The sequence below is a fragment of the Dermacentor albipictus genome, chromosome 9 (genome assembly GCF_038994185.2).
Source record: "Dermacentor albipictus isolate Rhodes 1998 colony chromosome 9, USDA_Dalb.pri_finalv2, whole genome shotgun sequence".
In the NCBI taxonomy this organism is placed as follows: domain Eukaryota; kingdom Metazoa; phylum Arthropoda; class Arachnida; order Ixodida; family Ixodidae; genus Dermacentor; species Dermacentor albipictus.
In genome coordinates this window covers 51151834-51178406 of record NC_091829.1, presented here as the reverse complement: position 1 = coordinate 51178406, position 26573 = coordinate 51151834, and the positions used below count along the sequence as shown (strand labels likewise).

The following is a 26573-nucleotide window of genomic DNA, read 5'->3' as shown; positions in this document are numbered from 1 at the left end:
TTCTCAATACGTATCCACTTAGAATGAGTTTCCATGATATCAGCTTGGAGATATCTGCCATTAAACTCACCGTAAATATTCACTGTTGTTCCACCTGCTTTTTAAACAAGATTCTCTTTGATGCATTGAAACACAGTATCATCTGCAACGCCCATGTGTTTCGTCCCGCATTTTAAGAAATATCCCCAAACTGGTGTCCTCTTCGAGATTCATTTCAAGTGTATACGTGTCCACCACGCAACTCAGGTCGTGTAACTTATGGCCGTCAAAATGAGCGATGTAATATACAGTGCCAGTGAAAGCATTCCAAAGAAATAAAAACTAAAGAAATGACTAACGTACCTCATATCTACAAAAAGCAAAAAACAGACTTGAGGAGAAATACAAAAATAGTCTCCAAGGAAGGGTCATGGCGAGAAGGGATACGCATAATGCATTCTTTTGACTTAAAGGGTTGAGCCTTTTAAGATTGCTAGATTTAGGACTATGTGGAAACTGCGCGTTCCTTTGCACTATATCATTAAGCATTTTATGTTATGCAATGGTGTTGTGCTGGTGTTGTGTAATCTCTGGTTTCCTGTCTCTTTGTGCGCAGTGTATTTTTTTTATTTGAAGCCTGCTTACAGGGCAGCCCATTTACTGCGCGACTACTGTGAAATTCACGGTCTGCGGAGGATCCCTAACTCACAATATGTATGAAAAATAAGTATTACGGGCCTATACCTGGATGTGATTAGGAGGCGTGTATAGTAGGGGAGTGCGCAATATTACAGCGTAGCTCTCTACGGCTAGGATCCCTGGTTTTCATCGTAGCGCAACGTCGACAGAGAACTATCATTATCTATGGCTCATACCATAAAATGCAAAGCCACCTAACCCGTGAGGCAGACGCTACAAGCCCTCGGCAAAGGGAAGCGAACAGTGCATACATTCTTTGGAATAAGGCATACGACATAGAGAACAGCGTACTTTTCATTAAAGAACACGCTCAGAACAAGCATCCGGACCACATAATCGATAAAAAGGCTCTCCCACGCTTACATGCAATGTGAAGCAGATGGCGTTCCCCGCGTACGCTTCCCGGTAAAGATTACTGTTGCGCTAGTTGCCGCTGCGAGGGCAGCTTGACTGTAGTAGACGAAGTAAGGAGTGACGTAACTGCACTTTCGTACGTGAAACAAGAACCTGCCTAGCAATTTTGTGTAGTGACAGTGCTATGGGAAGGCAACATATAGTGAGGACTCCCGAAGAGCATCGTGCAAACGAGGCGCGGCAAATTTCTATCTGGTGCACTCTTTGTAGCTGCACGAAGTAGTGGCGCAAGCTAAATTGCAGGCCGTCGAAACGTCTTAGGCAAATAATTAGATAAAGTGCTTCTGAATGTCGCAACATGAATAATTTCAGCCTACGTCGCAATGGGCACTCGGTCTAGTTGTTTACAGCTTCTCTACCACCTTCTCAGTGGGGACTGGAGGTCACTTTCTTTTGTTCTTGAACCTGCCCCAAACTGACGCTACAGGAGGGCTTTTGCATTTCATCCGCCGTCGAAATGCTGCCTCCGTGGGTGGATGTGGAACCCGCAACATCATGCTTAGCAGCGCAGCGCCTTAGGCGCTAAGCCATCGCGGCGGGTAAAACGTTAATGTGGACCGAGAAAAGCATGCTGTTGCTAACTTGTACTTCAGGAGCTCCATAGATTCAAATGCATATTTTATGGCATTACTAAATGAGTCCAAATATTTGTTATGTGCAGGGATGTCGAGACACGGGAAACGAGCGACTCAAAGGAAGTCGTCCATATTCTGCCCTCATCGCCGAAATCCACTGGTTGCTGAAGTTGCCAAAAGTCAAAGGTCCCGCCGCTACGATGAACACTACGATCGTTCGCCTAAGGTGAGCGTGGCATAAGGCAGCACTTTCTACTTCTCATGCTACCTCGGGACGAAGCGCAGCCGCGTCAGGCCTGTACGGAGAAGAAAAAAAAGGAAATCAAGGACGAGTTGATTTTGGCTTACGAAACAAGGTGATTGCATGCTTGCTGTCACTGATTGAGCCCGCTTCTCCCCGCGGCTACCCTGTTTGTCTTGGGACGATGCAACTCGAGAGATGGGAAATCATCCGCGGCCAAGTATGCAAGGAGCATTGACTTGTTCTCATTGACCGACGTTTGTCGCCTATCGTGCCGCCTCTTCAGGTTTCGATCAAAGGGAGCATCACATTTTGCTTTAGCGGGAATTGCTGGCTTTATAGGAACATGATCTTTCCAGTTATCGCGACTGTGCAAGTGTAGACAAAGGAAGCTCTCTTGTTTGGAACTGAAGGCAGGTATTATACACGAAAAAAAAAACAGAAAGAAACGTATCGAGTCAACTTTCGTGTATGTCGTACTCTTTTTTAGAGTCCAGCCTGTTATAATTTATCGTCGTGCCCTATCATAACTAACTCGTTCGGGAACTTTCGGAAATGAGAGTTCGTGCATGTAGCAATTTCTGAAGACAAATTCCCCAACTTTGTGCCGACAAAGCAGACTGGAGATCAGCAAGTAGACCCGCGTATACCCCACAATAAATAGTCCCCTGTCCGTGTTTCCTTAGTTTCATTCGTAGTCTCCTTTTCATAGATTCACGTCGGCTGGGTTCATGTACCGATATCATAGATTCTCAATGTTGCAATCCCGATGCATTTGCATTGCTCAACGCGCCGAACCAGCCTGATTGAATACCATTTCTCGTTTTTGTTGTCCCAGTTGGTCCTATCAGTCGGTTCTCGGGTTTAAATGAAGTGATTGCGAAAACGCCTGACGTTAGGTATTATTGCTGAGTGACGTATAGCAGATTTTTTTTTTATTTATATAAGCGCACTGAGTAGCACTAAAATAAATTTCTCTGGCATTTTTGTATTCCCACGAGTTAGCAATTACCAGGCGCTGCGTCGCACTCTTTGCCATGAGTCGGAAGTTCGTCGAGTACATTGTCACATTTTCTGGGTAATCTGCTGCATTATCTCGCTCTTCACGCAGACGCTAGTTCACGGCAAAAGCAGAGAGTCGGCGATGGTCGCCATTCGCAATAGTAGGCACTGTGTCGTCGCGAACTCGGCAGTAGTAACCGTGGTTAACAAGTAAACGAAAATTTAACCGCCACATTTCACGTAACTCTTTGCTTGCCGTTTCACTCACACAGGAATTTAGCAATGCTTTGGCCTTTAGTTTGAACTATGTGCCGGGTATTTCTGCATGACTTTAGGTAATAGCTAAAAATAGCCGTTTCGAGTTACAAGGCAGTTAGTTCTTTCGGAGGCATGCCATCGGTGGTGCCGACCACGAGGTCACGGCCGATATGTGGTAATTAGTCGATAATTAACAAATCTTCATTCATTAACGTATGGACGTTTAGCTTCAGTGGGCTCATTGTATTTCGGAAATTGAAGCGAGCTCTCCGTACAAGCCGTTTTAGCTTTGTGATCTGAAAAAAAAAATTGATTATCCTGCGGAACTGTGGCTCAATTAATTTGGGCTATCAGAGCGCACGAAACCAAAACTGGGAGGCAGCAAAAAAACGCAGAGCAGCGCCCCTTGAGGTGAAGTTCTGGACACGCCACCTGGTGGCGGGCAGCCAGCGCCCTATGGATTCACGCTTCTCGCTGTCGCATCGTGGCCTGAATGGCAAGCATCAAAGTACCAATTAACCCTAATTCAATTGTCATGCTTTGTTCAGCTTAGCTTTATGAGTGCGTGGCACACAGCAGTCGTTAATAACCCTTCTACATACGAAACAACCCGTAATTCCTATTGCATCCCAGAAAGCTTGTTTTTCGTGTGGGGTAACATGTTACACAAGATTGCAATATCCCGTTATCAAAATAAGAATAATTGCACTATAGGTCCACTTCTCGATAAAGGATACATTTCGGCCCCTCTATGGAGATGTTGGCCAGCCTGCCCGTGGACTATTGTTGTATGGTTCGCCATTTTGCTTATATGGTGGCTACCATTTGCCTGACTTTAAGCAGTGAGTTTCAAATTCAGAATAAGGACATTTAGAAAACGGTCTTTCTTATAAATTACCAAAGGCGGGAATGTACTTTATTAACGAAACAGAAGGCTGAAGTGGTCAAACAGAGGGAACAGCCTCCTCGGTGAACAATCTGCAGGCCACTGTTGGAAACACGACAGCCAGCGAGTGCTTAAATATTCTGAATACATTCACCACTTAATAACGTCTACGTGCACAGCGAACCGCTTAATTTTTTTTTATTTCGAATGACTGCGCTCATTATAATTGTTTCCCTTCGACGCGCTATTTCAATTGGCAGGATTTGTTCTGAATGCATTCATTAAAGCTACTCGTGTGATTAGTAACTGGCAGCGCTAAGTTATGCATATAAGACTGCCTTACTCGGCTTCGCGTACCGTACGTCTTTAACTTAGCCTGTGCCTTTCGCGTAAAGCTAAGATATCACGTATTTTACACTGCAGCTACAGGAATTACGGAGCGCCGGGGGGCGATTTCGTAAGCGCCTTTGAACCATCTGACGCCCACAAAGATAGTTGCGTCCAAAATTGGATATTTCGACACTCACCCAGAACGAATGAGGTCAACACGCCTCGTAAACTCCAACTCTATTCTATATAGGCCCTCGAGTAAGCACAGCGAAGAGGTCTACCTCTACATGTAGAGAGTGGGGACTTTCTCGAGTACGCCGAAAGACGAGGCAGGGGTTCAATTCGTCGCGGGGGGCATTTCGTAAAAGCCAGGGCCTAGTCGGCCACCGCGGTGAATTGAGTGACACGGCTCCCTAATTTGAAAGCGTCATCGAGGCTCGGTGGTATACGGGCGTCTCAAGAACTGCATGGTGTCCTTCAGCATGCTCTAACCAGTGGTAAAGCAACTGGAGCCACATAAGAGTCTTATTATAAAGCATGTATGCAAATTACACACTAGCCATATGCATGGTGTCCCAGCTAACTTTAGCCGGATTTTCAATATATGCAAATCCCAAGTAGCTGGACAGTACCAAGGTAATATTGTTTGCCTTGCTTGGTGATGCTCAGCTTATCCTTTCTTTTCCACCTAACTGTATAATTAGTCTTAATTTTTTAATCGACTTCACAAATACAATATTTACCTGAAAAGTATCAAAGATAAAATTGTAGAGCGACATGAAAAACTCCCGATACAGCTTTCTGTTGTTCAATATATGCTACATAAGTGTTTTCCCGAGCCTGAAAGAAGCCCGCAAATGCACGCAAAGTGTCTGCACGACTTGCCGCTCAAGGCACTTTTCGTCTATTCGCGGGCTTCTTTCACACTCGGAAAAACACTTTTATGTAGCACGTATTGAGCAACAGAAAGCTGGACCGGGAGTTCTTTACATTGTACCGCAATTTTGTCGCTCCAACTTTTGATCTAATTAGAATATTTGAGAAGATTATTAATTAACTAGGATTAATTATCTAACTAGGTGGAATGAAAAAATAATTAGCCTATCTCCAAGCGACGGTATAAGAACGTTGCCTTCGTTCTCTCTAGCCACGTGGCATTCGCATATTTTTAAACTCTGTAAAATGTTAGCTGGGGCACCCTGTATACATTTTCTTATTACCGGTATGCGTTACCTTCCAGAACGCCAGGTGGGAACATACGCGTAGATCGAAATAATATTGATGTTAGGACCGAGAAGAGATTGATGGCTGTGCGTGGATGTGGGGAAATAGCGCTTTCTCCTGTTTCTTATTTTACTTGTAATATTACATTTACATTAAAATGCATAAATGCGACGAGTCCAGCGGTGAGGAATACGAAGGTAAAATATATTTCTCACCTCGCGACATTAACGGCGAAATCGTCTGCGGTGTGTGAGAGTGACTGCATTTTGCGAGGAATGTTTGGAGAATGACAGCAGGTTAAGTGCCGCGCTTTGGATGTTATTAGCGACTAGGGAAGAGTCGCCGGGATGAATAATCCTTTGGTAGGCGCACGGCATAGTTGTCACCACCAAACATTTGTGAGACCATGTGACTACAAGGGGCAACGTTTAAACTGTAATGAAATTGATTCCACAGAAACACTACGAGCTTCATTCCTTGCAGTAATGTATGTGCCTTATTTTGAAGCGATAAGTGTTGCGCTGATGTACTTTGGGCGTTTTCCTCCCCCCATGTGGAATGTCGTGGGCCGCAGAAACAGGTATTCTTTTTCTCTTGCACACGGCGCGAGTTACAATTTTAACGTTGTAAATTCTTGGTCTGGAAAAAGTTTCTAGCAGGCAACCACACTTTGGCCTTGAACAATCATTTCATTTGCCTATGGGTGTAGGACTGCGCCTGTATACAACTCCTGTAGGCAACTCCTGCAACATGAACTGACAAGTTATTTTTAGGCTTTCTGGCGATTGTTTTTGAGAGAGCTTATATAACCAAACAGGATGGCACTGTTTGTTTCTTTTGTTAGCTATTTTTTTGTGCCAGTGCTTTTTTTCATGTATTCGAAAGCAGTAAAGAATGAGTGCACGTGCCTGTGTGATTTTTCCTGAAGGGTTGCAATTGAAAATTTTAATAAATTGAAGTGCAATGGAAGAAGCTGTGTATGCGCCAAACGATGTTCTTGTGTTTGCTTTCCTGGGACATTCACATTACCGGAATGATTGAGAAGATTCCATCCTGAATGCGGCAGGCGCATCGTTGTTTTTATGCTGATCGATTCTCATACAGCACTGAAGTCTTATGTCCCACATCTCGGTGTGTTGGTTCTCGTTGCAGTACGGGATGTTCGCTTGATATTCCGTTGCAATATTTCAGGAACACAATTCCTATATTTTTGTACTTGATGAAAATAATGTTGGTTGTGGCCTTTATTGCATTCCTGCAATACCTGAGAGATTGAGTGTACTGGCAGACTGGTTGTCGTCCCGCCCAAGAGTTCATAAAGCCGCTGGTTAGCTTTGCCTCTAGCTTGGTCCTATTGCGAAAAAGCTCGTTTTTCAGGTGTCGCGAAGGTACCTTTGTTTACTGATGAACACCTCTTTTCAGTGTTGCAGGCATGGTATTAAAGTTTAAGAAATACATAGCATCGAAAACTAAGGTATCAAGGAGAGCGAAATCAAGAAGGCGTTGCTTTTGTACCGACTGAAGTACACATCAGCTGAGCGTGTCTGATCAAATGAGGACGCCTATTGCCAAATATGTTTTGATTAGAGCATGACGTAGAGGACGCGCGTCTGGGATGCGGATTGTCGACGCCATGCCCACATCGAAACATGTTTGGTAATGTGTCCCGTTTTGTGCTGCACAGCTCACAGCGTATACTGTGGCTGTAGTGTAGAATGTGTTTCGCGACTAACGTTTCACGCCGAATCTAAAGCATCAAGGTGAAAATGGGACGCTTATTTTTTACGTTTGCTGAACGATAAATGGTTCAGTAGGAGCAGCGAAGCCATGGGGGTAGTTAGGTGAACGGTTCCCATATACGACAACTGGCGGTGGCCGTATGATCCTTTATTAAATCTGTTTACTAATACTACATACCAGTGAATGTTTGCGTGCAACCTAGGCCAGCCTGTGTAGCTGTTAATAGAAAACACGGACATTGAAATTCGTCTGTGTTCATTTACTGCGATCGTATGCTGGATAATGTCAAAAGCGGCACATTGTTCAGTTTGTCATAAACATGAATAGCGGACATTCAAGGGTGAGTTTATAGTAAGTGACCAAGCGCCACAAGCAGTAAAATGAAGACGTGTGCAGTGAGCAAGGTAATTTACGAGCACAATGAGGCCTATAACGTAATAGGACAGAGTCGTGGATAGCACTAAGGTTTATGGAAAGGTAAACGAAAAAGCTATAGAAGGCTGAAGTTTTCATCTATCGTGGTCGGTGGGAAGGTCGCTATAAATAGCCCCAAGAGGAGGCTTGGAGTCAATGGTATCTGTCGAACGTCGCGTGTCGCCGCGTTAAGGCGCCACTATACGTTATTCACAATTTGCCTTCTTGCTGATGCAGCCCGTCATGCTGCTTTCATATTTTCCATCTGTGCTTCATATTGTGTGGTCTTCCATTCTCTCTGTAAACTTCACAAGGTCACTTCGTGTCCCAGCCACGGGGACGGGTCGCTATGACTGTCAGACCCAATTTCCTGAATCCTTTACGCTCCCACCGGGGCGGAGCGAGACAGGGCTTCGAAACAGCCGTCAGCTCAGGCGTCTTTGTTTATCCTTTCTTGCCTTGCAGCTCGTCTCCCGCTCGGCGTCTCCATTTGCTGACACAGTGAGAGATAGAAGCTGTGTCGCGATGATCTTTCCCAGGGCCACCTCTGAATTTTATGTTCTCTTGGGTTTCCGACCAAATGATAAGTCTCCGGGGCGCGATACTCGCTATGGGTGTGTGCTGTGTAATATCGTATATGCCTTCTTTTGCTCGTTCCCTTCTTTTCCTGGGTTTTTCATTCTTGGGTGCACTCTATAAAGGCAGAATGAAGGGAAAGGAAGAGTTAACGGGGAAAGTGAGCGGAGAATAGATAGCAGTACATGCGAAGAGGGCACACAAAGCAAATAAAAGAAAGTGAAATTATAGATGCCCATAGGAATGATACTCGATGTGTGTGTGGAGCATAACGCAATGAATAAAACGGGAAATATCTCAAGGACGTTATGAATGGACTAGACGAAACGCGGTTGAATCTTGGATGCTCCGACCGAAAAACTAACTTCTCTAAACACGTTTTTATTCTGTTGGAATGACGCTCTGCTTAAGCAACCCCAAGGTTGTACAAAAGCGCAACCAATTATGCTTGGTCCTTCAGCATTGCAGGACAATTTGTTGCGGCCCTTTGAATCTTCGCTTCCGACCTGCAATCGGTGTTTGATGTTTTCTGCAACATTAAGGGACCATTCCACGAGCACGTTCACAACTGGGATATTTGTAGCCGGTTATATTAACACCTTTCGTAAATATTGGACTTTCTCTGTACCGTGAGCAAATCAATGTACAACCACCTGCTCGCGTGTTATAGAATCAAGCATAAACGGTTTCATTTATCACGCTGCGCACACAGCGAGGGTGCATTGAGGTGGGCCCTAATTAATTCTTGCTTAACTTTTCAACACCAAACTAATGTTCGAGCAGGTGTTCCAAAACAAATTATTACCTCTTTCAAACTTACGTTTATTTCTCGGAACCCGCCCCAGCTTCAAATAATTATCGTGTGTCACTGCGTTTCTATAATAGAATCCATAAGTCTGCAGCTGCAACTAAACATCAATAATTAAAACCTGCTTTTGAACACTGAACGACTGAGCCAGTGCGAAGAAAAAAAAGAAAGGTACGTGCATGGATAAAAATTTTTTGTGATAGTACAAATTGAAGCTTGTACCAATATACTTTTGCAACGACGTCAGCATAAGCGCTATTGGTGTTGCTGGAAATTAAGGGACCCTTTGTTATGCTTGCGGCGTCAGTCGTAGGCTCACATGATGCGAATACAAGCGCCGGTGGTGGCAGAGTGAAGAAAAATGAGTTCATGTCTTGTGTGAGCAAGAAATTAGGAGCTTTGCCAGTCACCTGAGAATTGAATCTCTCCACGCAGATTTGCCATGTAAAACGTGAGTTGCAGATTCAATGCGTAATTCCACCCTGTCACGTCGAGACAAGTGCAAAATAGTTGCTAAGTATAGCCTACTCAAAAATGCTAAACTATAGTTGTTGTTGACGTGCACAAGTTTGAGCCAGCGTCACGCTTTTTCTGTGTTTTTGCTTCTGGAAGCTATATCGGAGTAATGTGAGCTGCTGAATGATAACATAACTCTCGGGGGCAGAGTGATGTAGCAAAATTTTTCATCTTACAGGAACTGCTTCCGCAACAAATATGCGACAGAAGTCATGACAAAAGTACTCATATATGGATCCGCTTCGCAATCCTGCAGTTGGGGGGACAAACAAATACGGCAAGAGAATGTCTAGTGTTCGTGTCGCTAACTTGTGAATGCTTTTAGCGTGGTATCACGTAACTATAGATGTTAGCCTGCCAATGCCCCGGCACGCCACCTTGGATAATACCGCAATCAATGAATCAATCAATTAATCAATCAATCAATCAATCATTTACTGTGCTCAGAAACAGCCATGAGGTTTGAGTGCTGGCGCGCACATTCATAAAAAATGTCGACAGAGTGCTATTACTAAAAATAACAATGGATAAAAGGAACAACCTTCAAAAGGAGAGTGTGCTTACAGCAAGGCGCAAGGTGAACGAAGAAGAAAAAAAGAAGGAGAACGGCAGTTAAACTATGACAAATTAACGCACAGCTCTCAAAAGGACAATGACAGCAAGTTATGAAAACTATCAAGAAAGTGAAAATAAGCGTTATGAAGACTGCGTTCTGTGGATGGTTGAGTGTTGGTGGTGACATGCAGGAACATGTAAAAGTCTATGTTCTCTGGTGATCTTGCGCTCTATTCGAAACATAATACAACTGGAGAGTTTGGAACACATGAGGATACCGTGAAGGAGTTTCAAAAGCAACAAAACATCTGCGCGATTACGTCGGCAGCGAAGTAAGGCCAATGAAAGTAATCCAGTTATGCTAGAACAATACTCGTGTTACAAAAGCGGGGATGATATATTTATTTATTTATTTATTTATTTGTGATACCCTCAAGGTACATAATTGTACATTGCAGAGGGGAGGGGCGCGAATACATTCGAAGAGTAAAAAATGCAGGATTAGTTCAAGGAATTTCCAACGAACAAAAGCAATATGAAAAAAGTAGCAACACATTCATAACAAATCTCAGAGGCTTACATAACATGAAAATAAACAAAGAATACACTTTAACAAGCAGACAATGTTGACGGATAAGTACATAATCATGCCGTTTGCTACCATACATTATTCTGTGTTGGTTAGTGCATTCTTAAAACGAGTGGGGTCACTGATGCTTACTAATGATGTTGGTAGGTTATTCCAGTCGACTGAAGTCCTAGGAAGGAATGATTGTGAGCACGCAACGGTGTTATGATGGGGTACGTTAACTTTATGTAAGTGGTAACGACGAGCCGAATAATAAGGTGCAGGTTGGATCCAAAGAGGGCGAAGAGATGCGTTGTGGTAGTAGATTTTATGAAAAAGGGAAATGCGTGATTCTTTTCTTCGAAGAGATAATAATGGAATTTGAAGGGTTCTCTTCATTAATGTAACACTAGCAGTGCGATGGTAGTTAGCTAAGATGAAACGAACCGAGCGATTTTGCACCGATTCAATTTCGTTAATTAATGTGATCTGATGAGGATCCCAAACGGATGAGGCATATTCTAATTGGGGGCGGACGTATGTCGTGTACAACAGCCGTTTTAATGAAACTGGCGCAAGCGAAAAATTTCTCTTCAAATATCCTAAGGAGCGGTTAGCTTTAGATATTACATACTGTACATGCTGCTTCCAAGAAAGATCGTTAGTTATATGAATGCCAAGATAACGGTAGCATGTAACGGATTGAATGGGGCAGTCATTAAGGGCGTAGGTAGGGCAAGTTGTGTTAGAACGAGAAACCCGCATAGATTTGCATTTATTAATGTTGAGTTCCATGCACCATGTGAGGCACCAGTTAGATATGTTATTTAAATCGGATTGAAGGGTAGCTATATCAGATGCATTAGTAACTTTTCGATATATAACGCAGTCGTCAGCAAATAAACAAATTTGTGAGGAAATGTTATCAGGTAAATCGTTAATATATATTAAAAATAAAAGAGGACCAAGAACAGACCCTTGTGGAACACCGGATTCAACTGGAGCCGCGTGAGATTTGGAGTCATTAGTTACAACAAATTGGGAACGAGAAGAAAGGAATGATTGGATCCAGCTGAGTACTCCAGGGTCAATGTTGAGTGCGCTAAGTTTGTGTAGTAGCAGTACATGTTTCACTTTGTCAAAAGCTTTAGAAAAATCCAAAAATATGCAATCAGTCAAAAAACCGTTATCGAGATATACATGTAAGTCATTAGTGAAAGTTACCAGCTGGGTCTCACAAGAAAAAAATTTGCGAAAGCCATGTTGACCGTTAGAGAAAAAATTATTTTCTTCAAGAAAGTTGACGAGGTTAGAAAATATGATATGCTCCATAATTTTGCATGGTACTGAGGTAATCGATATGGGCCTGTAGTTAAAAGGATCCTGAGTTTCGCCAGATTTGCGGATAGGAATAATCTTTGCTGTTTTCCAGTCATGAGGCAAGGATGAGGACAGGTACGATTGTGAAAAAATGCTCTCTAAGATGATAGAGGAATACTCACTAGTATTTTTTAGAAATTTCGTCGTGATTTCATCTATTCCACAAGAAGACGTAAGTTTAAGAGTGTCTATTATTTTTTTTATGCCAGTAGAGTTAAAAATTACGGGATCCATAGGAAAAAAATTGCAGCATGGTAGCCTAGGAAGGTCGTTATCATGTGCTGAAGGAGTGAAAGCCTTTATAAATACATTATTTAAAATCGTAGCGCAGTGCTGCCGAGGTATAGGCTCACCGGAAGACGTGCTAAGTGATACGATTTTCGACGCACTAGGCCTTACTACATTCCAGAAGCTTCTTGGATTATTGATGAGCATGTTCGGAAGGGTATTATTGAAAAAAGAAAATTTTGTTTTCTTTATTGCAGATGAGTAGGCCGAGGCAGCTTCTTTGTAAGCCGACCATTTAGCCTGGCTTTCCGTCCGCTTAGCGGTGCGAAAAAGACGTTTTTTTCTGTTAGATAGGCGTTTCAAAGATTTAGTATACCATGAAGCATTGTTATTCGAAAATACACGCCTCTTCGGAATAAACTTGTTAACAAGATCGTGAATTTTTTCTTTGAATATATTCCAGTTAGTATCCAGTGAGCGCTCAGCAACTTTAGGCAGGTAATTATCAAGGAATAGAGCAAGTTCGTTGTTGATAGCGGTGAAATTGCCGTTTTTATAATCACGAATGGTTTTAATACTGTTTTGGGACGGTAGGATTGCCAAGCTAATGAAAAAATGCAAGACGTCGTGATCACTCCGGGTGAGTGTGTAACCTTAGATATGATATCTGTTGATGATGTTAAAACAAGATCTAAAAGAGATGATGTGGTGTTCGTTACACGTGTAGGGGAAGTAACTACCTGAACCAGGTTGAAATCAGCACATACCTCTGCAAAATGCTTTGATTCTGCGGAAGTTGTATTTAGTAAAGGACACGTGCTTGACCAGGAAATATTCGGAAAGTTAAAATCGCCCATAAGTAATATTGGCGTTCCGGGGAAGCGAACACTTATCTGGCACAAGCAGTCATACATGCTATCGCAAAAAGTAGGGGCTGATGATGGTGGTCGGTAACAAACACCGATCACAACTTTTTTGAAATTTACTGAAATGCAGCACCATACACATTCAATGTTACATGATATGGATACAGGGAAACAGTCAAAGCATTCATTAACAGCAATTAACACACCACCGCCTAGTGTGTTAGCGCGATCAGTACGGTAAATATTATACTTTTTATTGCAGTAGAATAACTCAGAGTTTGTTACTTTACTCGTCAACCACGTTTCGGTTATTGCAATTATGTCTGCATCACAATCATTTATTAGGCTACAAAGATCATCTTTTTTAGGTAAGAAGCTACGAATATTAGTAAAAAGAACCGGTAGTCTTGATATTATAGGATCGAGGTCGCTACCCCTCGCGTTATCCTATGGGCGCACTGTTAGGACATTGCGGCCTGATCTTAAGGATAGAACAGACGCCGTGGCATCATCTGGGGTACTGCTTAACGGCTTCAATTCACAGACCTTTTGCTCAGTGGTGTCGTATACATAGCATTTTTTACCAATTAGTAGCTTGTTACATCTTAATTTAAATGGTACATTCTGACTTTTTCCGTATTCGATAAGAGTTCTTCTGGCGTAGCGTGTAGCGGGACTGAAATCTTCACTAACAGAGATACTCATTTCTTTTAGCATGGGGCGGTTCGATAATATTTCTTCCTTCGTTTTATAGGCAGCAAAATTTACTATCAACGGACGAGACTTCCCTGGACTGAATCTACCAATACGATGTGCACGCGATATGCTGTCACTAGTTATTCTGAGGCTTAGAGTGTTTGTTAGAATGTCCAGTATCTTTTCCTCCGATTGAACAGCGGATTCGGTGGCGATGTCCGTTAAACCATAAAAAAGTAGATTATTTCTACGAGAGCGGTCTTCCGCATCATCCAGTCGGGAGCGTAGGAATGCAGCGTCCTTTGCTATATTCCCAACCGCTTCACGCACGTCACCGAGGTCATGCTGCCATTTTTCAAATCTACCGGTCTGATTTTCTACCGTCGCAAGTCTTTCTTTAATTTCTGATATCGCTTCCGCCACCGTTTCCTGATGCGTTTTTAACTCTGTAATAGTGTCCAGCATTGCTTTTTGGTTATCCTCCATTCTTTTAGACCTTTGATTCAAATCGCGTAAGGTTTTCAGAACTTCGGATAATGTATCTGATGGTTGTTCTCTCGGAGGACCAGGATTACTCTCAACGTCACCGCACAAAAGCAATAACAAAGAACAAAAAGGACCAAGCACTGCTTCTGGGCATGGAAGCACGATTATAAATGGATCGTCGGATTTTAGTCTTGATATGGAAAGGCAACTGACCTGTGGAATGAACAAAAAGATGCGTGAGGCCATCATTCCTGTCGTGCGTCCATGCCCACTGAAGATTTCGTTCGGAGCGCTGGCTTTAAGCTGACTCGCTATCGGCGCAGCTGAAGACGCTGAAGATGCGCAGTGCACATCAGGTGACAAATGACCAGTGACGTAACCACCCTGCCAGAGGAGGGCGGCAGCGTACGGACACATGGAAGCTGGGAAAGCACCCGCCATTGCAGCTTCGTCGTAAGGGTCACCAACTGTACCGTTGCTGGTGAGGCACTGGTCGACAGGGAGCATCTCATTTGGTGGCAAGCAGCAGTCGCCAGGATAAGATGAGGTAGGTGAGGCACAGATGTCTTGAAACTTTGCTTCCGTGGTTAACGAACCGTTGTAGAGAGCTCCACCGTGACGAGAGACAGCATGACATTCCCAGCCAAGGACCAGGGCACCGAATAACTGTGGAATGAACAAAAAGATGCGTGAGGCCATCATTCCTGTCGTGCGTCCATGCCCACTGAAGATTTCGTTCGGAGCGCTGGCTTTAAGCTGACTCGCTATCGGCGCAGCTGAAGACGCTGAAGATGCGCAGTGCACATCAGGTGACAAATGACCAGTGACGTAACCACCCTGCCAGAGGAGGGCGGCAGCGTACGGACACATGGAAGCTGGGAAAGCACCCGCCATTGCAGCTTCGTCGTAAGGGTCACCAACTGTACCGTTGCTGGTGAGGCACTGGTCGACAGGGAGCATCTCATTTGGTGGCAAGCAGCAGTCGCCAGGATAAGATGAGGTAGGTGAGGCACAGATGTCTTGAAACTTTGCTTCCGTGGTTAACGAACCGTTGTAGAGAGCTCCACTGTGACGAGAGACAGCATGACATTCCCAGCCAAGGACCAGGGCACCGAATAACTGTGGAATGAACAAAAAGATGCGTGAGGCCATCATTCCTGTCGTGCGTCCATGCCCACTGAAGATTTCGTTCGGAGCGCTGGCTTTAAGCTGACTCGCTATCGGCGCAGCTGAAGACGCTGAAGATGCGCAGTGCACATCAGGTGACAAATGACCAGTGACGTAACCACCCTGCCAGAGGAGGGCGGCAGCGTACGGACACATGGAAGCTGGGAAAGCACCCGCCATTGCAGCTTCGTCGTAAGGGTCACCAACTGTACCGTTGCTGGTGAGGCACTGGTCGACAGGGAGCATCTCATTTGGTGGCAAGCAGCAGTCGCCAGGATAAGATGAGGTAGGTGAGGCACAGATGTCTTGAAACTTTGCTTCCGTGGTTAACGAACCGTTGTAGAGAGCTCCACCGTGACGAGAGATAGCATGACATTCCCAGCCAAGGACCAGGGCACCGAATAACTGTGGAATGACCAAAAAGATGCGTGAGGCCATCATTCCTGTCGTGCGTCCATGCCCAATATGCTTAGAAACGTTTTCTGAACCGCATCCATAATGTCACTGAGATCTAGAAGTGCCATTCTAGATGTCCGTCGGACGTTCGAGATGACATGTGTACAACTTCCTGAACGGTGTAGAATTGAATTCAATCAATATTGTGCAAAGAGAGCCAAGAAAGCGCGTATTCCGCATTGCAACGCGTTTAGTGCTAACTGAAAAGTGGATAAAAAGTGCACCGAGATCCTTGATCCTCAGAACACACACGATGTTACAGAATCTACAGAAGAAAATGAAATGCTTGTGGTTTTGCATGTGAAAACCACGACGTTCGTCATAGCAGCATTCATGGTAATGTTCTTTGCACCACGTATAAAAAGAAAACAGGTCTGTGGTGTTCTTCCAGGCAGGCAGGAACCAGGCGGTTGCAGGGACAGTACGCAAAGGGAATTGCTTTATTCCATTGACAAGGTGACTGGCGAGCACCAGCACAGCTGGGCCGCCGACTGTGATAAGCTGGGAAGAAGTGCACCGGCTACGCTCGGCGCCGCGGTATATAAGCTCTTATCAAAGGGGCATGTCGCAGTAGCGCACGTGTAGGTTATCGGTAGACGTGCAGCCACTACACTCCCCCGTTCTTATTGTAGTTCGGGCGCATGCACTGAAACAAAAAGTAGTTCATGGCACATAGCGGTCTGGAGGGCGCCTCTGCCTTGCAGGATAACGCCGCTCTGCCATGGCTGGAAGAGAAGACGAAGCTGGCTGCACCGGGTCGGGGCTGTCGGGTCGCGGCTGCTCGGGGTCGTCTCGCTGTTCAGGGATGTACGGAAAGTCCATATCCCTGGCTTGCATTATGTGGTTCTGGCGGCGCTTCCAGGCAAACACACCTCGACCGGTTTCCACATGAACTCTGTATGAAACAGGTCCAGTCCGCCCTAACACAATCCCAGGCAACCACTTTGCACCGCGTCTGAAATTTCGCACAAGAACACTTTAACCCACAGCGAATTCACGTGCGCGCTGCTTGCGATGCACTGTCTGGACGAACTGCCGCGTCGAAACCTTCTGCTGCAGCGAGGGCTTGACGGCATCTAGACGGGTGCGGAGTCTACGCTGTAGCAGGAGAGTGGCCGGCGCCTCGCCCGTGGTTGCATGTGGAGTGTTCCTGTAAGACAACAAAAACTCTCCCAACGTGGTGCTTAAGGTCGCGGCAGTACTTTTCCGCAGTGCCGCTTCCAAAGTCTGGACAAATCGTTCAACTTGTCCATTACTGCTCGGATGGTAGGCTGACGTCCTTACATGGCGCGTGCCAATGCTCTTAAGGTAGTTTGAAAACAGCTTAGATGAACTGCGGTCCATTGTCAGATACCACAACTTCAGGGCAACCAAACCTGCAGAAGATTTCATGGAGACGGTTTACGCTGTTTTCCGCGGACGTGTCTCGCATTTGGCACACCTCCGGCCACTTGGAGTGAGCGTCGACCACAACCAGGAACATGGCGCCCTTGAAAGGTCCTGCAAAATCAATATGCGGACATTCCCATGGTCTGGTTGGCCATGCCCACGGGTGCAAAGGAGCCGGGCAAGGCAGCGCGCGTTGAGTTAAACAGGGGTTGCAAGAACGTACTTGGGTCTCAATGTCGCGATCGATGCCTGGCCACCACACGTAACTACGTGCTAGTTCTTTCATCCGAAAATTCCAGGATGTCCCTGGTGCAATTCTTCGAGCATCTGCGACTGGCGTTTCCGAGGAATAACGACACGCATGCCCAGAAGAAGACACCCTAGCTGTGCAGAAAGTTCACAGCGTCTGTGGAAAAACGGCTTCATTTCTTCACTCACGATGGTCTCAGGCCAACCGTTCATTACGTGCTGCATGACTATCTTTAGAATCGGATCTCGGGCCGTTTCGCGTGCCACATCGCGACAGGTAATGGGCAAGGACTGCATGCGCAGGAGATAAAACTGGTCATCCGAGCATTCTTCACTTTCACTTGGCAGAGGCAATCGAGATAAGCAATCTGCTTCGGCGTTTTGACTCGATGGCTTATACTTCAAAGTAAAATTGTAAGCAGACAGAACTAAAGCCCAGCGTTGCAGTCTAGCTGCGGCAACAGTTGGTATTCCCGTCTTGGGACCGAAAATTGTCTGCAAGGGTTTGTGGTCAGTAACGAGAACAAATGAACGCCCGAAAAGATAGTAGTGGAAACGTTTGACGCCGAAAACTAGAGCGAGCGCCTCTTTTTCCAGTTGACTGTAGTTGACCTCCGCTGAAGATAAGGTACGTGATGCGTACGCAACCGGATGGCACTGACCATTTGGCTCCACATGAGGGATGACAGCTCCTATACCGTATGCCGATGCATCACACGACAGTTGCAGGGGCGCACTGGGGTCGTAGTGAGCGAGAACCGGTGGCTGCGACAGCAGCTGCTTGATATGCGAGAAGGCTGCTTCGCACTCGTCACTCCAGGCCCAGGGAACATCGAGTCGCAGCAATCTGTTTAGGGGTAAAACGACGTTTGACAAGTTAGGAACAAACTTGCCATAGTAGTTTATCAAGCCCAACAGTGAATGCAATTGCTGCTTGTCCGTGGGACGCGGAGCCTTTGCGATGGCTTCTAGCTTGTCAGTTGCCGGTTCAATTCCGTGCGCGCTAATGACATGTCCCAAGTGCTGCAACTTGTCTTTGAAAAACTCGCATTTCTTTCTTTACCCGGATGCCTCTGTCTGATAACCGTCTCAATACCGCCTCCAAATTCTTTAGGTGCTCCTGTTCAGTCTTTCCGGTGACCATGATGTCATCGATGTAACAAGTAACTCCGTCAAGGCCCTTCAGAATATTATCCATGATCTTCTGAAAGATCGCCGGCGCTGAGGCGATGCCAAAAGGCAAACGGTTAACAAAACATAAGCCCTTGGACGTGTTCAAGGTCAGGTAGGCTTTGGATTCCTCGTCCATCTCGACTTGCTGGTAAGCCCGACTTAAATCAATTTTCGAGAATTTCTGACCACCAGCTAATGCTGCCAAAAGCTCATCCAGCTTTGGAAGCGGGTACGTTTCTACATCTAGGATTGGGTTCAGCGTAAGTTTGTAATCTCCACAGCTTCTAATCGACCCGTCGCTCTTTACTACGGGAACAATTGGCGTAGCATACTTGCTACTGGCGACACGAGAAATGATTCCCAACTTCTCGAGCTTTTCCAATTCAGCCTCTGCCATTTTCACAAGAGCGAAAGGCACACTCCGTGCTTTTAGAAAACGAGGCACTTGGTCATCCTTAAACTTGAGGCTTGCCTGCTCTCCTTGTATGGTCCCTAACTAATCCTTAAACAGGTCTTCGTTTTTCCGTAGCAGCGTTTCTAGTGCTGCAGGTTGACGGCCTGACGCAGTGGACACCTTGCAAAGACCTCGAATGCCACCCCAGTCTAGCCTGATATGCTGTAGCCAGTTGCGACCTAAGAGCGGTATGCCGCCTTGCGGAACAATGTGAAGCGGCAATCGTGCCTCTTGGTTATTGGGGCGAACCAGCACATCCATTACTCCTATAGGCTTTACGGTTTCCCCTGTGTACGTCTTCAGTTGCACCTTTGTTGGTTGCAAACGAACACCACGAAAGTACACTTTAGCCTGATGGTGCGACATGACCGATACTGCTGCTCCAGTGTCGAGCTCCATGTTTACGGTAGTTCCTTCTACATTTACGCCTACCATTATGGGTGCCGTTCGTGACACGTCGACACTGTTGAGCTTAGCGAAGTCGTGCTGGGTCTTGCACTCAAGCATGCGCATACACTGCTTCTGGTTTTTTGGTTCCGCTCTTGCTCTGCACATTCTGCGTATGTGCCCCTGCCGCTTACATTCGAAGCAAGTAGCTCGTAGGTGCGGACACGCTTGCGCATCGTGCTTAAAAGAACCACAGCGATAACACTGCTGGGATTTGGCACGTTTACTTGCATACTTATTCTTCTGCTTTCCGCTCTGCATTCGGTGAACTAGGCCACCGCTGTCTGATAAATCATGGGCTGTCAGTGCATTGTTCATTGCGGCCTCGGACGCCAGAGCACGGTCAACTGCCTTCTGGAAAGTTAAGTGCTTGTCCTCGACGAACAGCTGTCTCCGGATATCTATTCGCCGCATGCCACACACAAACTTGTCGCGAAGCGCATCGTCGAGAAAAGAACCGAAATCGCAGGTTTGAGCTAGCCTGCGTATCTCTTCTACAAACTGAGCTATCGTCTGCGTTTCGCCCTGCACGGTGCGATAAAACTTGGCTCTGTCGGCAATAACGGATGGCTTTGGCGACAGGTGTTTGCTGAAAACTTCGCTCAACTCGCTTAACGACTTCGATGTAGGCGTATCGGGAGCAGTCAAAGATTTTAACAGTTGGTAGGTTTTCGGACCGATGAGACTCACGAAAATGTCGACATGAAGGTCGGCTGGAGCCTTGTTTGCCCTCAGATACGATGAGAGTCGCTCGTCGTACGACGTCCAGTCACTGGTCGAGTCGTCAAAAGGTTCCATCTGTCCCAGCTGCGAGGCCATTTCGCAGTATTGTCGGTTCCGAAGAAGAGACTGTCAACTTAGCTGCAGGGTCCCGCTGTCGATGCGTTGATCCTCGTCGCCATTATGTGGTGTTCTTCCAGGCAGGCAGGAACCGGGCGGTTGCAGGGACAGTACGCAAAGGGAATTGCTTTATTCCATTGACAAGGTGACTGGCGAGCACCAGCACAGCTGGGCCGCCGACTGTGATAAGCTGGGAAGAAGTGCGCCGGCTACGCTCGGCGCCGCGGTATATAAGCTCTTATCAAAGGGGCGTGTCGCAGTAGCGCGCGTGTAGGTTATCGGTAGACGTGCAGCCACTACAAGGTCGGACTGCGGGATACGTAAATCATCAACAGCGTGAAATTCCTTAAAAATATTGATGTTATCGTCTTGTAGAAGGAATGTAGAATTCTGAATAGCAGAAGAAACGTCAATAGTGAAAATTTTAAAAATGAATCGTCCTAATACGCAACCGCGAAGGACGCCGGCCATGAAAAAAGACGTTTGGCCATTGATGTTAACTTAAGATGATGTTTGTAGAAGATAACTGTGCAAGAGATTGACAAATGAAAAGTCGACACCAAACTGCGTAAGCTTGATCAGCAGCAGTGAGTGACTGACTACATCAAAAGCTTTGCGAAGGTTACAGTAAACAGTGTCAACTTAACCCCTATGAAATGCCGGCACGGAGATTTGTGTCTTGGCACCTGCGAATCTTGTGATAGTGGAGCGACCGGCAGGAAATCTATGCTGGTTCGGAATCAGTGAGTTCACAGTAAAATGTTGTGAAGAGCGAGCGGGCTCAATCTTACACCTAGCACAGGGAAATCGGACAATAATTCGAGAGATAGGTTTGCAGCCAAACTTACATATAGGAAAAACATGAGCAGGTCTTCCGTATATGAAGGAAAGCGGAAGCATTCGAAGAGTTAATAAATATGGATCTCAAAATAGGGGCAAGTGGTCTTTCAGAATTGCAGAGGGTACGCCATCAGGGCTGCAAGGAAAAGAAGACTTCAAGCTCTTAAGGCATGCGTGAACTTTTCATCAAACTTTTCATCCAACAACACAGCACTAGACGTAGAAAGAGTCGTGTGGTGCTGCCTGACACCAGCTTTGAAAACCGAAGTTTGTATGAGGATGAGAAGTGGGCAGCAAAACAATCCGCAACTATTTGGTCTTCAAGTCCTCTAGAGCCGTGAATCCGAAAGCAAATTAGACGTTTTATAGAGCGCTTGTGGGTATACTTCCAAAATTCCGCCAACCAGTAGGAAGTGCTCTTTTCCAGGAATGCAATATGTGAGCCGTGATCCCACTTATAGAAGCACTTGCAGGGAGTCTGAAAGGAGCGGTATTCTTCTGCCCGTTCATTAGGCACAATACTTCTGGATTTCCGGCGCGCGCGACTTTTATACTTTAGGGCAGTTATAGGAAGGAAATAAGGAAGGAAGGAAGGAAGGAAGGAAAAAATGGAGGAGGAAAGGCAGGGAGGTTAACCAGTTTAGCTCAACCGGTGTGCTACTACTGAAAAAAAGAAGTTTATTATTATTATTACTCTACACATGGGAGCGGGATGGGGGGATGAAAGATGGGGAGGAGAGAGAGGGAGCACAGCATATACATAGCACAGCACACACATCGTCAGTTACAGTCCGTCACTCTTGCGTGGTACGTGACATCAGTGTCACAGCCGCTTGTCCAAGCCCGTCTCTTTCAAAAACCGACGTAGTCCCTTCGTCGCCTTCAGCTGCGATGTCTTCTGTCGGTGACATTTGAAAATGGTTTCAAATGACAAGGGCAAGTATAAGTGCCGATGAGAACCAGTGGGGTTATTTATATCTTTTACGACTGTACTAGCAAATATATTTGCCCATGCTGTTCAAAACGAGCTCCTTAAACAGACCTACCTTGTCATCAACATTGGTTTTGTTTGTAAGCAGTGACGAATCGGCGGTGGACAAGAAATCATATAAACAGACATAATCAACCCGATCGAAAGCAAAGCGAGAGCATTCATTCATGCCACTGGAGGAGCTCTGCCTCAGGGCGCACACAGAGGCAGGCACACACCTCTAATGGCGGGTGAAATTTGTCGGTATCACGCAAGGGAAATGTCCGAACGAGAGACATATATCACTTGGGAATTTGAGAGGCGAAAATCTAGGACGTTGCCACAAGAACTGGTGATCAGGCTCTGCCGCTGAAGGATACACAAGGACAAAGTCCAACGACAGGCTGCATTTGTTCGCTGTGTTTTTATGGTAATGAGAATATCAATGCGTGTTCCAATAAATTCCAGGTGTATTAAAAGCACCGACAAGGGTTAATCCGTGCTTGCTATAAGAAGCTGCTACTGTTTCAATAGAAGAGACGACCGCATCAAGCAGGACAGAAGAAATATTAGGCGGCACATTGAAATATCAAATTAGCAATTTTTCACAGTACTCAAGGCAGACTGCAGTTTTACCGATTCATGTATAGTATGTGGTTGAGCCGAACACATCTTAGTGAATCGTCATAAGCAAGCAGCACGCTTCCACATTTTTTATTAGATCCACTGAAATCGCGGTCACTGCGGAAGAAGTTCGTATCGTGGTGAAAAAATGTCGCAAGAGTAAATTTCGTTGCACAGTCAAGTTTCGGATATAAGAAAAACAGGAAAACAAAATGACAGTGTAGAAAAATTCATGTGCTTTGGTGTAAAGTCCACGAGCGTTTGAGTAAAATGTGCCGAAATTACACAACGCTTTGAGTTGGAGGTTACCTTGAAAGCATGACGCATGTTGTCGTGTAGCACCCTACGGAATGGCTTGAACAGGCATTCCAATGGCGATATTTACAGGTCGTTAAGGCACTTATACGCTTCATCATTGACGGCTTCATCGGTGAACATGTGGAACGAGGCATACGAATTATGCTTCGTCTTGATGCACTTGCAAGCAATGGACGGTGCTCCGACCTGTGAGAGGTGCGCGTCAGATCACTACACGAGGTTTCGGGAGAGAGCCTGAACACTAAAATGACTTTCGGTCGCGAGGCGCTTCCACACTTAACCCCCTATATTCCATTGCTCTCTCCTGCTCCCAGGCCGGCAGGTTCACTCCGTGTTGCCGTGGAGAGCTGGTCAGTGGCGGCAGCCCTCGACGAAGTAGTCCAGACGGTCGGAGCACACGTTGCCTAGGACGGTTGGACCGGCAGAGTACGATGAGAAATAGGTTAAGACGGCTTGCGCTCATTGTCAAACTCATCACTCAGGCAACACACCTCGGCATAGCGCACATAGGTGTGCTGTCGGTCGAGCAGGCAGATGCTGTAGAGCATCTGCCTGCTGTGGGGATGCGAGCATGTTTTCTCTGCGTAGACTGTCTTTGCGACTCCGCAGCTGTGCCACTTCATCGTTGAGGAAGGATATTATTTGAAGCGCCAGACGGAAAATGCCATGGAGGGATGTCATGTGACCTACCACCTCAAAACCGGTACCAACGAAAGGAACGCCCTGTGTAGGAGTCACCGATGGACAAGCAGCGTCCGAGAATTATACATTCGGCAATTCGGGTGCGCAGCAGACATTTAGAATTTGCAAAGGTGAATCCTGTTTGCGGAGGAGGAGGAAAGTCACCATTGCATGGGAAAAGTCAAGGTGGACGTCTAAGTTGACCAAATTTGCAGTGCAATTTTTGTGGACACAAAGACAAGACGAAGGGTCCTGCTGAACCATCGTATAGTTAAGGTGGCACCCCTTCCTAGCTGCTGAAGGGTCACCACGGCGGGCATATGCTCGAAAGTTGAAAGGAAAAGCCGAAGGTCGGTCCGCTTAGTACGAGTCCATAGTCCTCGGCAGTTCCATTGAGTTACAGTGAAGGGGGAGGCTAGTTTAGATGAAGGGGTATGCCTACACGGAGATTTTCCCGCCATGTTGATATTTAGGGGTTAGAGGAGGGAAGGTAGGCGTCCCGGAGCCAGCAGCCAGGGCTAAAATTCAGCTCCGGGGAGGGGGCACCTGTCCTCGGGATCTTCGAGGTCAATTACTCGACACGACAATTTGGAGGGCCGGCCGGATACGTCTTTAAGAGGACTGGCCCGGCGAGGCGTGCGGGCGAGATTCGCGACTTGTTGGGCTATCATGGTAAGAAGCGCCTCCATGAACTTGGCAATGATGCGTCCCATTGCCGTCCCGATACGGGTCTTGAATTTGGCGTTAAGACGGGCTTCAAGATTGGCTGCGGAGGCGTCCGAGGTCACCGGCGCCGCCGCGTCGCTCTCCATGGCTTCTGCTTGCGAGGGGGGGGCAGCGGTTTTATCTTCGAAGGCTTCAATTTCGGCAAGTAACATCTCGTTTTAGACCCGGAGAGACGCTACCAGGTTGTTAAGCTCAGCGTCGGTCTCCGAGCAAGGGGAAAAAGGGGGTGGGAGGAGGAGGATGCAACGCTACCCGAGCCGCTCACGTGTTTTCGCTTTTTGACCGCACTTGTCCAGGCACTGGTCTCGCTTTGCTTGAGTGGGCTTCCTTCCCCGATCCGCCGTGTGGGAGCGGTGGTGGCGTTTGGTCACCCTTGGCGTCACGCCCAGTTGGGGGTGCTTGCTTCTTGGAGTTGGTAACGCCACCGCGGAGAAGTGAGTAACCGCCGCGGCGTGATGCTGTTGACGTGGCCTCTTCCCCGTTGCACCAGTTTCCCGCCCTTTTGGGCGGCCATCATAGTGTCCAGGCAGTACTTGGTGGTACAGTCTCTGGAGTTTGTGGCATGGCCTCCACCACAAACCGCACATTTCGGCCCACAGTGGCACGTCTCCCTGAGCCGATTTGATCATGAAATCAACAAGCAAGTGGTCTGCCACGTAGACGTTCTTCATGCTCGCAATGAGTAGAATTTGCTCGCGGGAAAAGACGAAGCTGAGTTGGACAGCCACTTGCGCGCCGAGGTAGGCACGCAAGGCTAAGCCTAGTTCACCATATAGGAAAGCAGTCCTGATGGCCACAGCGGTTCGATACTTGATGATCACGACGAAATCGTTGAGGTGGAACTTGGGGAGACGTTTGGGGCCTCCATGATGACTTGGGTTGGCGGTCCTGGGCCGCATGCGAGACGGGACCACGCTGACGTGAGGTCGACTTGCGCGATGTCAATGTGGCGCCTGCTGTCATCTTGGCATTCCAGCGCTGAGAGCGGCTCTCAACGAGACGAAGGAGATTTTCGTTCCAGAGCTGGTCCGACGGGGCCGAATCGGGTTCCCTGGCGTGAGGAACCGTCGACCAGGCCATGGCGTCCGGTTAGGAGACGTGTTCAGGCAGGGATTTCGCCATGTTGGTGCTGAGAGCGGCTTCCTCGCCGCCGGATGCAGGGACAGCCATTAGGTTTAGCGGCGTCACCGCAAAGTGCGAGTGAAAGTCCGCTCTCAAGTGGCAAAAAATTTGGCCCACCTGTATGAAAGTGGTGTCCCTGTGTGTCAGGCAACTTGCTGCGTCAGATGGATGTGGAATTGGTGGGGTTGGACAAGTTAGTCCATGGCTGCTGTAAAAAATTGACGGAGCCGAGGTGCCTCGCGTCAGACGAGCGCACCCGCCGTGGTTGCTCAGTGGCTATGGTGTTGGGCTGCTGAGCACGAGGTCGCGGGATCGAATCCCAGCCACGGCGGCCGCATTTCGATGGGGACGAAATGCGAAAACACCCATGTGCTTAGATTTAGGTGCACGTTAAAGAACCCCAGGTGATCAAAATTTCCGGAGTCCTCCACTACGGCGTGCCTCATAATCAGAAAGTGGTTTTGGCACGTAAAGCCCCATAATTTATTTTTTTTTCAGACGAGCGCGTCCCCCTTGCCGGCGCTCGTCTGCCTTGAGAGCGATCTGCTACGTGGCCAAAGTGCGCACCCTCGCGGGCCTCATCTTAAAAGCGATCAGCGATGTTTGCGGAGGGCGCATAGTGCCGGTATAGCTCTGTATGCGCTGTGCTTTCGACGTTTCGTTCCCGTTGAAGGAT

General features: G+C 46.7%; 3 protein-coding genes across 7 annotated transcripts in view; 1 reads left to right on the top strand and 2 right to left on the bottom strand.

Annotated features, from left to right (window-relative positions):
• The window catches only part of LOC135911931 (neprilysin-1-like), a 220352-nt gene that overhangs the window by 22234 nt on the left and 171545 nt on the right, over positions 1-26573 (top strand). For 3 of the 5 annotated variants that reach the window (XM_065444278.1, XM_065444277.1, XM_065444280.1), the window contains exon 2: positions 1754-1893. In XM_065444278.1, coding sequence (XP_065300350.1) covers positions 1756-1893 — 138 coding nt within the window. In that variant the 5' untranslated portion in view covers positions 1754-1755. Of the gene's footprint in view, positions 1-1753; positions 1894-15756; positions 15895-26573 lie in introns of those variants that run through there. The other 2 variants (XM_065444281.2, XM_065444282.2) reach the window with 2 other exon arrangements.
• LOC135911930 (cholecystokinin receptor type A-like) overlaps positions 1-26573 on the bottom strand; it is a 463919-nt gene that overhangs the window by 387913 nt on the left and 49433 nt on the right. The gene's annotated exons all lie outside the window — the stretch shown is intronic.
• LOC139049856 (uncharacterized) lies at positions 8192-15854 on the bottom strand. Its single transcript, XM_070525685.1, has 2 exons — positions 14655-15854; positions 8192-8455 (listed from the first exon to the last, which is right to left on the bottom strand). Exons 1-2 carry the CDS (start codon positions 15852-15854, stop codon positions 8207-8209), a joined length of 1449 nt encoding a protein of 482 aa, XP_070381786.1. The 3' UTR covers positions 8192-8206.

Coding starts and splice junctions, on each gene's coding strand:
- LOC139049856 (XM_070525685.1), bottom strand. CDS start 15,854: ATGCTCCCTGTCGACCAGTGCCTCACCAGCAACGGTACAGTTGGTGAC. Junction 8,456..14,654: donor TCTTTTTGTTCATTCCACAG/GTCAGTTGCCTT, acceptor CTGCCTTTATAG/AGTGCACCCAAGAATGAAAA.